At 38.6% G+C, this 12,943-nt stretch overlaps 1 protein-coding gene across 3 annotated transcripts in view; it reads left to right on the top strand.

The window, feature by feature from the left end:
- Positions 1 to 12,943, top strand: part of RNGTT (RNA guanylyltransferase and 5'-phosphatase) — a 192,381-nt gene that overhangs the window by 115,053 nt on the left and 64,385 nt on the right. For all 3 annotated transcript variants that reach the window (XR_012659578.1, XM_075087261.1, XM_075087262.1), the window contains one exon: positions 11,066 to 11,166. Coding sequence is in view for 2 of the 3 variants with exons in the window: in XM_075087261.1 (XP_074943362.1) it covers positions 11,066 to 11,166 (101 nt within the window). In the remaining variant the exon portion in view is untranslated. The remainder of the gene's footprint in view (positions 1 to 11,065; positions 11,167 to 12,943) is intronic.

Genomic DNA, 12,943 nt, shown 5'->3' with positions numbered 1-12,943 from the left:
AAAATAATTATTTCAGCTAGTTATCAGCATCTTTCAATGCAGTGCAAAAGAATACAAAGTATGTATACACTTTCTTTTCTATACTGCTGTATGCATATTGAAACACTATGAATATTGGAACAGTTGATTCAGTTCTGTTGCCTACTCTTCTACAGGCTTTTGTGAAATTACTCTATGAATATGTGTACATTAGCCAACTGGAAAATTACCCATGCAGTGAGACTCAGACTTAGGAATTTTAGCTTAAAAAAAGGGAAGTAATTACATGGAGAGCTGGGCTTCAGTCTAAACTAAGGCATTAACAGGATTCAGTGTAGACATAAGCATACATTTTTAAGGACAAGTAAAATAAATGGCCATGGTAACCTCCCTAGATATACATTGTGATTTCTTCATCACTTGGTATCTTTCATAAAAAGGTGTGCTGTAATTTGAATAGGAATTATAACCTGATACAAATATTATTGTAGTTTGGATAGGAATTAGAAGTTTGGTATAAATGTTATTGTACAAATGAGCCCAGTAATGGGTTCCACTCTTAAAAATCTATGAATATACAATTGAGTCAATGGATGCCTTTCATCTTGTGGTTTCTTGATCCATTGATGTGACTTATTCACATAATCTGTCAACAGTGTTATCAACTTCTGTTTCTTCGGCTCATCTCTCTATAAGGTCTAGCCTGAAATGGCTGATTATAATTGATCCTTTTGGTTCTTTAAAATGATCCAGGGTCTGTAGTGCAAGAAAATAAAAACACATTTTGGGTAATTATTCTGTCTTTATATTTACACAGCTGAATGCAAACTATTAGATTGAGTATGGCAGCAGCTGCCCTATGGATATTAAGAGGCTTAAGAATTAAGTAGAGCTTTTCACAGAAAACATTTAGCCACTGTTTTGAGTGGGAAAGAGAAGAGATTTGTTGTTATTGTAGGTTTGCAGTAGTTAATTTTTTCAAGTGGAAGCTTCAGCATCATGTTGAATACTAAGTTGCTTGCATGCAATTTAATTAAAATACGGAAGAATACTGGTAATGGAAACAGGTGGATTTTACAACAGAACAAATATTTCTTAGTTTGTGAAGCTAAAGCATTCTTGAATGTTTTTAACATGCTTTTAGTGTTTTCATCCTGGTAAGTAAGTCTAACTAAATATCAGAATATCATTTATGTAACGACAGAAGTTTCTTCTTGGTGTTAAAATATGAAATAGGAAGGTAACTTTTTTGAAACTTAAAACTAATAGAGATGTAAAGATTAATATTTCATGTTCACGGATATTTAATTGCAATTTATTGCAGCTTCAGTGTGGTTAAATGCAAATGTCTTTTGCAGTGTGGCAAATTATGTTTGATTTAAAAGAACTCCAGCAGATTCTCAGCAGCTGTTAACCCCATCCCCTCATACCCCATCTGCCCTCACTCCCCAGTGGTACTCAACCTGCTGTACCTCTTGGGCAAGCATGGTTATTCAAACAAATCTTCCCTGGACCTTCTGTGCCCTTTTTTTGGCGGTTGGTTTGTTTGTGGGTTGTTTTTTTTTCCTTTCTTTTTTTCTGAATAGGCTTGTGCCTACAGCTGCCAGCTTGGTAGCCCTCTGGATACCTTTCAGGGCTAGGTCTGACCAGTTTACTGAGGGGAAATTACAGCTGATAAGCAGCAGCGCTGTGCATTTTAGAAGAAAAGAAAAAGCTGGGTTAGTTGCCTGATTCCTGTCATTTGGAGGTGGAAGGAGTGAAGGAAGATGTGGAGGAAGGGAAATATAAGGTGGCCTGTGTTAGCTGCTGCTGCACTTCAGGAAGATGGTATTTAATAAGGGTTAGGGAGGAAAGGCTGGCTGATTAGGCTTTGTGGGATGGTAAGGCACCCTTGTCAAGGAAACCTTCTCTTCCTTCTCTTGATGAGGCACGAACTTCTCCCTTGGTCGTCCCACCACCTCTTCTTTTTCAGTCACTAGGAGAAATGAACCATTTGTTTTGTCTAGACTTTCTGCTGAAGTTACTCAGTCTTCCAGGTGGGTGTCTTAATGGTGAGTCAACACCACCCCACAGCCCAGACTGCCTGCCCAGAATGCAGTTCCAGAAACTAACCCCACTCTTCTTCCTACAAAATACTAAGCAGCAAAGTCTGTCCCAGCTGTTTGGAGTGAAACTTCACCCTCATTATGGGCCGTTAACATCCCCATTGCCCAGGCTTTCAGCTTTCTGCTGAACCACCCCTTGAAACCAAATGCTGAGAAGATGTGGCTTTAGGCAAGACCAAAACCTGTGTGGGAGGAATATCTGCAGCTAACAAGGAATGTGTCAGCAAAAGTTCAGATAACAGAACTTTCTCTGAGGGCTAGCCTTTCTCTTGACCTGTAGAGAGAGGAAAAAAGGGTTGCCACCTCTGTGGGCAACTGTGGAGGAAGAGGGCAACTAGACTTCTTTTGGGACAGGGCAGGGCATTGGACCAGCAAGCCATCCGTTTGCCCTGCAGTGCTAAAATGGCCCATCAGGGACTAACAAAAAAACCCCACCTGTGACTTGAGTAGACCCACTTGAGCCTATGGAGTTGTTGTGGTTTAACTTGGGTGGGGTGGGGGAGAGAATCCGAAGAGTAAAAGTGAGAAAAATAATGGGTTGAGATAAGAACAGTTTAATAGTTGAAATAAAAGAAAATAAAATAGTAATATAATAATAATAATGTACTATACAAAGCAAATGATGCACGATGCAGTTGCTCACTACCTGCTGACTGATGCCCAGCCAGTACCTGAGCAGCAGCCCCCCAGCCAGCTTTCCCCTAGTTTATATATTGAGCATGACATCATATGCTATGGAATATCCCTTTGGCCAGTTGGGGTCAGCTGTCCTGGCTGTGCCCCCTCCCAGCTTCTCGTGCATCTCCAGCCTTCTCAGTCAGTAGAGTGAGAGAAGCTGAGAAGTCCTTGATTTAGTGTAAGCACTACTTAACAAAAACTAAAACATCAGTGTGTTATCACATTCTCGTACTAAATCCAAAACACAGCACTATACCAGCTACTAGGAAGAAAAATTAACTCTATTGGAGCTGAAACCAGGAGAGAGATGCCAGAGGTTGTGCTTTCTGTTGGGATGTCTTCAATTATGATTCTGCATCCCAGGGTGTTGGATATGCACCTGAGTTTTAGGTTCAAGATCTCCATAATAAGGGTATTTTTGCCATGATATTTCTGACACATCAACAGATGTGTCCCTGGCCTTCATCCTCTTGAGCTAAGGTGATAACAGCTGATAGTGCTCTTGTACACTGCAGCACTCCTGAGGTTAGTAACCTCTTGATTCTGCCAGTTACTCTGCTGCTGGAGAAGTTCTTGGTCCACTAGGCCAAGCTGACAAGTATTAACTGGCCAAGCTCAATCCTCTACGTGGCTGAGGTGATTGACACTGCTATTGGGAGAAGCCCTGACTGGAATGGAAGGTTGTGAAAAAGAAATGAATGATGAAAAGAAATGGGCTGGGATTCTGCCAGAAGAGAATGGCCACAGAAGGTAGGGCATTTATATTACTACTGCTACTAGTAATAGTAATAATATAAAGATAAAAGAAAAAGCTGGGTAGATGCTGAGTGAGTAGCAGAGTTGTAAAAATATGAGAGCTAGGTTTTCAGAGCCAACACGAAGGCTCTGACACCATTATTTCTTTAAAGTAGCATTTCAGAATGTTGTGGAATATCTTCACAGCTCAGGTTCATTGGTGCTAGGTAGGTGCTAGGTGGCATTGCAAAGGTACAGCCTTTGTGTCTGTACTGTGGGGTGAAGTGCATTAGGTATGTCCCTGAAGTGAAACTTACAGTTTGGTTTTGTGTAAATAGAATCCAGTTTGCGTGCACTAGAGCTGCCCAGCTATCTCAACTAAGGTGTACTAAGTAGGAACAACTGGGGGATTTGCTTTTAAAAACTAAAATGCTAGTGTAAGTGCACCCAATATGGCTGCTAAAAGAACAAGCATCCAAAAGGATATTACAGCTTTGTAGAACAATTTAGGTTGAAAGGGACTTCAGGAAGTCATCTAGTCCAATCCTTTCAAACTATTTGAGATAGTTTCTGATGTGTCAATGTACATTTTTGGTGTGAAGTTCTAATTTCTGTGGTTAGACTAGGTAGAAAGGCTTCAGACTGAAACATGAACTTTGTGTTTGAGATGAAATGGGACCTGATACGTTTTAGCAGTAGTCGTGTACATGCATATTTGTTGGGGGGGTGGTGGTGAGGATATCATTGCTATGATTGCTATATTTAAAATGCTAGGGAGTAGTTTGATCTCAGACAGATTGCTTCACATTTTGTTTTGGAATTAGAATGTAGAATAACTTCAGGCAGAACAGGTCTGCAGTATGCAATGATTCATCTAAGGTGAAGTTTTCACATACTTATGAAGCAGAATTCTTGTTTGGTTCCAGCTCATGTTTAAAGAAATTGATTTAGCCCTTAGCATTCAAACCCAAGAACTTACTACTGCTGTATCGTGTGTATGGACTTACCCATTACAAAAATGAATCTCCTTCTCGGGGATTATTAATTTGGGTTTGATTGAATTCTCATTTTAAACTAAATTCCTGTAAATTTCTGTCTTTTGTGGTAACAGAAGTAGTCTGGGGGCTGCATAACTTGTTCTTGATAGGAGCTTTGAAGTCTGATTGCTTATCTAAGCCTTTGTAACTGTTTTGGAAAGATACAGGTGAATTACCTGTTACCTTTACCAGGTGCTCAGTGTTAATAAATCTGCTGTGAAGTGAGAATGGTGTTATTTGACAATGGTCAAAACTATGTGTAAGAGTCAAAAGTGTATTTTTATTGCCATTGCTTTCTAAGCAATATCTCTTTGGCTTACTTAGAGTGTGGTAGAGATAATTTTTCCTCAATTTTTTTATTAATTACAGAATGGTAGGAGTTGGAAGGGGCCTCTAGAGATCATCTCATCCAAACCCCCTGCTTGAGCAGGTACACCTAGAGCAGGGGGCACAGGACTGCGTCCAGGCACGTTTTGAGTATTTCCAGAGAAGGAGGCTCTACAGCCTCTCTGGGCAGCCTGTGCCACTGCTCGGTCACCCTCACAGTAAAGAAGTTTTTCCTCATATTGAGGTGGAACCTCCTGTGTTCCGACTTGTGCCCATTGCCCCTTGTCCTGTCATTGGGCACCACGGAAAAGAGTCCAGTCCCATCCTCTTGACACCCACCCTTTACATATTTTATAAGCCCCTCAGAGGTCTCTTAGCCTTTCCTCATAAGAAAGGTGCTCCAGTCCCAAGCAGTTTGCTGTCCTTGACCTGGGGAGCCCAGAACTGGATGCAGCACTCCAGATGTGGCCTCATTAGGGCAGAGTAGAGGGGGAGGATAACCTCCCTCGACCTGCTGACCACACTCCTTTTAATGCACCCCAGGATACCGTTGGCCTTCTTGGCCACAGGGGCACATTGCTGTCTCAGGGTCAGTTTGTTGTACAGCAGCACTCCCAGGTCCTTCTTAGTGGAGCTGCTTTCAAGCAGGTCAGTCCCCAGCCTGTACTGGTGCATTGCGTTGTTCCTCCCCAGGTGCAGGACCCTATACTTTTGTTGAATTTCATGAGGTTCCCCTTGGCCCAGCTCTCCAGCCTGTCCAGGTCTTGTTGGGTGGCAGCACAGCCTTCTGGTGTATCAGCCACTCCTCCCAGTTTTGTATCATCAGCAAACTTGCTGAGGGTACGCTCTGTCCCTTCATCCAGGTCAGTGATGAATATGTTGAACAGGACTGGACCCAGCACAGACCCCTGGGGAACACAACTAGTTACTGTCCACCAGAGGACAAAAAGTCTAACTGAGGCTTGTTTCACATTGTGCTGGTTCTAGAGGTAACGGCAAGAAAAGTAACTCCATCTTAAAGAACAAGTCTTCCCCCACCCCATTTCAAGGAAGCCAGTCAATTAATTTTATAATTGAACTTGAGTCAGAATTGTAGATCCAGCAGTGCAATTACAGGTATGCAGATATATCCTGTCAAAGCATTGCTTTTCATTACTGATCTTGGAATAGTTGTTCCTCTCTGTTGTGAAGCTGTTTTGTTATTGACACTTAGGAGGGTGTAACTTGTCAGTCTTGGAGAAGGAGTTTGAAAAAATCCTACAGTAGATCCTACATGGAATATAGATGTTGGTGCCTAAGTATGTAAGTGTAGAAAATACAATGCCAATTAAAAACTGAGGGTGGGGACATGTGTCATGGAAGATCTTGGAAGAAGTAAGGCCTGTAAGCATAATGTCTCTACTGGACAAAGGAGTGGAAACTATAAAAAGGAATACAGTCGTTCATACCTGGGTAAACATGATATAGCTGGAGAAAATTACATGCCTTTTTGAAAGGAAGGTTATGCCTCTCCAACCAAGGGATCAAAAATAATTTGAGTGGGATTGTATGGTATACCCCACTAAGACTTCCAGAAAGCCTCTGTCAAAGTTTCTGACAAAAAAAAAAAATCTCTTGAAGAAACTAAAGCAGATGTGAAACTTAAAAGGTTCTTGCACAGGTAAGTAATTGGTTGAAAAGTAGGAGTCAAAGGATGGGGTACTGTTCAGTCCTCACGAGGGAGGGGAGTCACCTGTACTGCATGTAAGCAAGTTGGAAAACAGATGAACCGTAAAGTGATGTTTTCTTGCTGGATCAGTAAGGGCTGGTGCTAAATGCAGAGAATTAAAATAAGCCCTTACAAGATGGGGTGGCTGAGTGCTAAAACAGCACATAAACTTCTGTGTAGATAAATGTAGATTAATGTACGTGGAGAAAAAATTTGAAACTGCACATGTAAAATGATAGCCTCTGAGTTGAGTGTATTTCCATGCCTGTAGAAGCATATGAAACTATGAGTAGAATAAAAGGAGTGGGGTTTGATTGTTCAGCATCTTAGTATGATCCCTAGGGAACACAGGTCTTTGAAACCATCAAAAGCTGGTTCAAAATAAGCAAAAGGTGGTGTTTTTTCTTGCAGTGTAGTCTGGCTGTGCATGAAACATCGTGCTGTGGGCTCTTACAGCTGGTAGAGGTTTACGTGATCTTACTGGGAAGCTAGACAAGCTCGTGCAGGGGAAGCTGAAAATCACTAAATATGTAGGAATCACATTTGAATCATCCATGTCAGGAAGTCTCTAAGCTTGAAAATGGATAGTCTCTCAGAAAGCAGAAGTAGAACAACCATATATGATGTTTTCTGTTTTTCACCTTACCTGAGCACATGCTGTTGGCTGTTGTCAGAGTCAAGGTGCTAGAGCTCTAGTGAGGTGATTCTTACACTGTTATATAGATGTGATGCAGCTCTTTCTTAGGATTTCAGTGCCATGACTCAGACAGCTTGGTGCATTTTTTTCATGTCAATAAGCATTCATTTCCTAAATGAGTATCTAATGTTTTCAGGGTTTATGTTCCAGGCAGAAGTAAATACAAATAGGACAGAGTCCTCAATCCTGAAAGAAGCCTTTGGTTCTCCCTTAAAGGCCTTTGAATTTTCTCACATTGCTCAGAAGAAATACTGGAATTTAGTTTTCAAGATGGGCAGGAGGGTATATTTCAATCCTGTTACCTGTTTCTCCAGAAAGTAAGACCTCTGTTATGGTTGGGAGGAAATATTTTGTATTCATGAATGCCAAAGCAGTCCAGGTTTACCTTTTGGGGACAAAATATGGGGTGTTTTTTGATTGAGGCTGGTATTTCTGTAGAAAAGAGAGAATTTCCTCTGTCTTGAAGACTATTAGTCTCCCTTTATCTTCTTTTTAAACAAGTGATGTGTAAAAAGATGATTTGTAGCCATATATTAACCAGCTGAGATCTAAAGTCAATTAGACTGGGTCTAGTCTTAATAGCTCATAATTATGGTCTCAAAAATATGGCCTACTGCTTAAAAAGAAATTGATTACTTGAGTATAAATCCATCAATGTAAATACTCCAGTGATCTTGCTCGGAAAATTATTGTAAGTCAGTAAGTTAGAAGCAATGCCACAGAGAGGCTTAATAAAAGATATTAGAGTTTATGTGTGATTGACAAATGTCACTTTTACGGAATGATTGAAGACCTCAGTTGTGCTAAAAGACCAAGGAGCAACCATTAAGATGAATCTTCTTTTCCATACAGCAAAATCCATACCTGTTCCAACAACTTCAGCTACTCAGCGCTACCCTGTGTTGTTTCATAATTTAAATTTTCACTGTCTATGGAGAAATTTGTCACAAACAGAAGCGTTCCTCATAGTTCTTTGAACTAAGTAGTAAATACCTAGTAATAGTAATTGTCTTTGGCCAAATTAGAAACTGCAGGTGAGAGAGAGCAACAGATAATGTCTTTGCAAACACTGTATTTTGTTTTGTGATTCCTGGGACATATTTTATTAATAAAATTTAATAGAATTTAATTCCACATTCTTTCTATATAAGGTGTAAGTATAAGAAAACGGCAGGAACAGTCAAAAAGAAATTTCACTGCCATCTACCTTTATTGTTCAGTTCATACAACCAGTTGAATATCTGCTAAAATAATAAATACTTTCTGTAAAATTGAATGTAAAGACTTCAAAATATATTTAAATACATAATCTGTATATTAAAAATACATATATAATGATCTGAAAAGCGTAAATGTTTACTGAGCATCATATTTTATATATCCTGTTTTATCTATTTTATATCAGTTAGTATGTATGGCATAAGTCCTTAAATGTTTTTAACACCATACTGCATGATAGCAGATTTTTAGTTTGGGAAAGCAGAGGAAAGAACTAAGGAGCAAGATACATTTCACTACTATAAGAATTTGAAGATGAGATCATTGGAATTTTAAGGTATTTCTGGTGAATGGAAAACAGCCAGAGTAATGAGGGAGGGAATAGCAGGATGGTGGTGACTAAAGGAATATTTCTTCACTGTTGAAGGATTCCCTGGTTTTTGTAGATTGCTTAAACAATACCTTTCTAAATCCCATTTTTGATTTAGAGAGGTGTATAGGTAACCATCTTTCTTCATGTATCCGCTGTTGTTACAACACAGAAATCATATGAAGGGGAAATAGGGAAGAGAACAAACAGACTTACTTTCATAACTTTACTATCACACTGTATCTTACTAGTTTTCTGATTTGAGTGAAACAAGGATGTTTGATTTGATTTGGCAAGAGTTCCAGATGTGAGGGACCACTGAGGAAGTTTGCTTTCCAAGGGATAATTTTCAACTAGAAGGTAGCTGGTAAGAAATAAAATAAAACATGTGGAAGGGGAGCAGAAATAGAGAGGCATCAGAATGTTCCTGTATGTTATCCTCAGGACAAGGATAAATAATTTACATTTTATTCAGATGCTGAGGAGTGTAGCTGTACGCTTCTACGGGAGAACTTATCTTGGGCCGCATATCTCCGGGACACAGGGCTCTACCCACCCTGGGGACAGTGATGCACAGACATCAATATGATGGATACAAAATGTCCGTTTATTTAGCTGCGTCACACGCTTATATAGCTCTTCAGCTTCCTGTTCCTGCCACTCTTATGGAAAGGAGTCTGTCTTTCCGTCACATCCCGTGATCTTCCGGTTGCCGATCCCTGTCTATTCCCCTACAGAGGAGAAGATTGTAGAGAAAGTCAGTGCAGAGCCATGCATGACTAGAATAGTAAGTTCGGCAGGTGACTCTAATACTGATGTTTGGAATGGGTTTATAATGCCCTGGGCAGGAACCAGAGCAGAACACCTGAAGCTGTCGCTCTCAAACGATCTAAGGGCCATGATAAAAAAAAACAAGAGATGATGCACTCTAGCCAGCCATGTTCAAACTCCAGAAGAAGTTTTTAGTACGTTATTTTTGTCATGGGTAGCAGAACTATGGCTAAAAACGTTTGGAGCTGATTTGGGCTTCGATTTTGTGAAGCTTGCTGTTACTTACCATCTAGCAAAAGTCACACACCATCTTTTCATCAAGGAGTGATAAGCAAGGTATGCTACATTTATTTTGGAAAGAATAACTTTCCAGTCTTACATCAGAAAACAGAAAATTAATCATCTGTTTTTATCACTTTAAATCTAGAACCGTTAGGTTTATCATCAGTAAATTCTGCATTTTGCAGATATTTAACACGGCATGGGTGCAATGTGATGCTAGTGATTGCTGTGTTACCAAAAGACATTGGACATTCTAGGGGTTTTTTTAGGTAAAATTGCATACTTTTTCTCATTGTGGGTTAATGAGTATCTGACAACTAAAAATTCTAATTCTGTGCATCTCCAAAATTACTCTTTTACTTCTGCCCTATTCATGTTAATTCTGTTTTTCTCCATTGCCGTGAAAGATATTGTAGTGTGGAAAGGGTTAGCAGGTTGGCTCTCCCTGTTAGCTGGGGATGAACAAAATGGCAGCTTAGTAAACCAAAGTGAATGATAGAAGAGACCATGAGAAACCAAAGCTCTCATTTAAGACAGAATTGCTCCTTGCAACTTCTGGTTCAAGTCTGTACCCTTTCTCTTAAGCAACAGATGTTCCCTTATTCATGTTCCTGTATGTCATTATGTTCTTTAATCTTTACATAACTTATATTCCTTTGGTATGAAAGAGCATGTTCCTGATAGGCCTTTCTGATAGTTGGCAGTATGGTGTCTGCAGGCTTTTTCATGTTGTGTCAGCCAACAGCATGGATAACAAAAATATCACTCATAAAATTGTTCAGAAATGTTGAGTTTATTTTAAATGTATCTTTTATGTATGTCCTATCAGTGTTTTCATTTGTTTCTGTGCTGTCTTATTTTCTTCCTTGAAATTTTCCATTAGCCAGAGAGAGATAACTAAGTATGTGAATTTTTATTTCCATTCTCAGCTTTTTATTATATGGAATGACTTAGCTACAGTGCTAAGCAGTTTCAGAAGGGAGCAGCAAATAAAGTAATAAAGCACAACTACCACCATGGTAATGGAGTTCATTGTTTGAGTCACTAAGTATTGTAATTCATTAGAGACAGCTAATATAGTCTGAAATGCTAAATCGTTACTTTTAAAACCAGTGAAAACCAATAAGCATAATTAAACTGCTTTTTAATTTGCTTCAGAAATACAAGCCTGGTCGATGTGATGATATTTTGAAATGGAAGCCACCCAGCCTGAACTCTGTTGATTTTCGTCTAAAGATAACAAGAATTGGTGGAGAGGGGTATGTAATCTTTTCCCTTCTTAAATGTATAATGCTCATGTGAATGTCCCGTAGCAGTTAATCTCTCCTGATATTTCTTGATGCTTCCTGGGGCTAAGCCTTTCTATATTCTGTAGAATTTGTTCCTTTAAAATATAGGCAACTGTTGTAATCAGTGTTGTACTGAAAGCAATGGCAGATGTTTCTAATGTGATTTTACTCATTCTTAAATTAAGTTTCATAAAATCTCTACAAAAAGTCCAGTTTGGATTTGGCACTACCCCTTATGTTTTTAGAAACTGGGCAGGCTGTATTAGCTTAAGTTCTTACATAAGATGATAACTATTTTCCATTGATTTTATGCAAAATAATAACAACCTAAACTTTCTTCCAGTTTAGAATTCTGTACAATGACAACAGCACTTGTTTTCTTAGAGAAAAACAAAACTTGACATTTTTACTTGATAGGTATTATTTGGTATTGTCTTTAAAGCCATCAAAATCGTAATGAAAAACAGTGAGTTCCAACGGCAGAAGACATATATAATGTAAAGATTTACTAGTTGTATGAACTATTTGCCTAGTTCACTCACTGCATGTATTAAATAGGGGCAATTTCCACGTTCAGTTGTGCCAGGGAGGAGAAGGGGAAGATGGAGGCACTAGATTAAAGCTTGGTGTGGAAAAGATTTTAAAATGAAGTTAATTGATTTTTAGGTTGCTTAATGTTTTAACATCTGGGACTCATTTCAGCTGACAGTTTGAAATACTGACATTTAGCGTTTCTTTTTCTTGGTGCCACAGGCAACTCAATACGATTAAACAATTAATTCATCCATTGCTTATGTATTCCAGAGTGCTAATAATGGCCCATCTCTTAGACTTTTGCATGTCATGTTAATGAATATATTTAGTGAACAGAGAGTATCCTAAGGATGTGAGGTTTATTCTGCAAAATGTATTCAACAGCTAACTTCTAATCATTTCATGAGGTCAGAATTATCTGTCCAGCTTTTTGTGTTTGAAAATGCAATATTAAGACCTCAGTAACAATGTAACAATGTATTTCAGAGACTCTACAGGGATATTTTAAGTTTTACTTCAGAGAATCATTACAAACATTTTATGTTTGTTTGGCTTTTATTTAAGTCACAGAACAGTGTAATATGAAAGATTTATGGGGGAAAAATGAAAATTATCCATTATTTGATAGGAAGGTTACTTTTATTACAGTATTCTTATTACTTCTGATGGAGTTTGTAAATACTCAGTAGTAGCCTGTGATTCAGAAGCAAAATGCAATAGATTTTTCATTTCGCATTAAAAAAGGAGTATTAACTTGATTAGTTATCACTGATTTCAAGCACAAAACTGTCAGTACTATTGTGTTACATTTAATATATTACATCACAGATTATTTGATCAGAACATGAAAACGTTAAAAATATGAGCCAGCAAAAAGCTTCTTCTGAAAAGCTAGGCAGTTAGTAGCAAGTTATTAATGAATGGCTGATCTATTGTGGTATTGGAAACACTTTACAATGTTTAGAAAAGTTCTACCCTATTCCAGCTATGTGAAAATAAGTGCACTGCTCATGTTGTGGAAATAATTAGCTGAATTAGTCTGCTAATCCTGTAATGCTTAAATATGTTAACGTTTATGTTCCTCTCACATGCATAAGAAAAAAATAATCCTAGAAATTTGACATTTGATAAATGAAGTACAATTTTCCAGATGTGTTTTGCTTCATCTCACATGGCAGTTGACTGCTATTAGTAACATAAGTGCATTCATCCA

Source organism: Phalacrocorax aristotelis, chromosome 3 (genome assembly GCF_949628215.1).
Source record: "Phalacrocorax aristotelis chromosome 3, bGulAri2.1, whole genome shotgun sequence".
Classification (NCBI taxonomy): domain Eukaryota; kingdom Metazoa; phylum Chordata; class Aves; order Suliformes; family Phalacrocoracidae; genus Phalacrocorax; species Phalacrocorax aristotelis.
The sequence above is the reverse complement of the archived record's forward strand: the minus strand, read 5'-3'. Positions and strand labels throughout refer to the sequence as shown.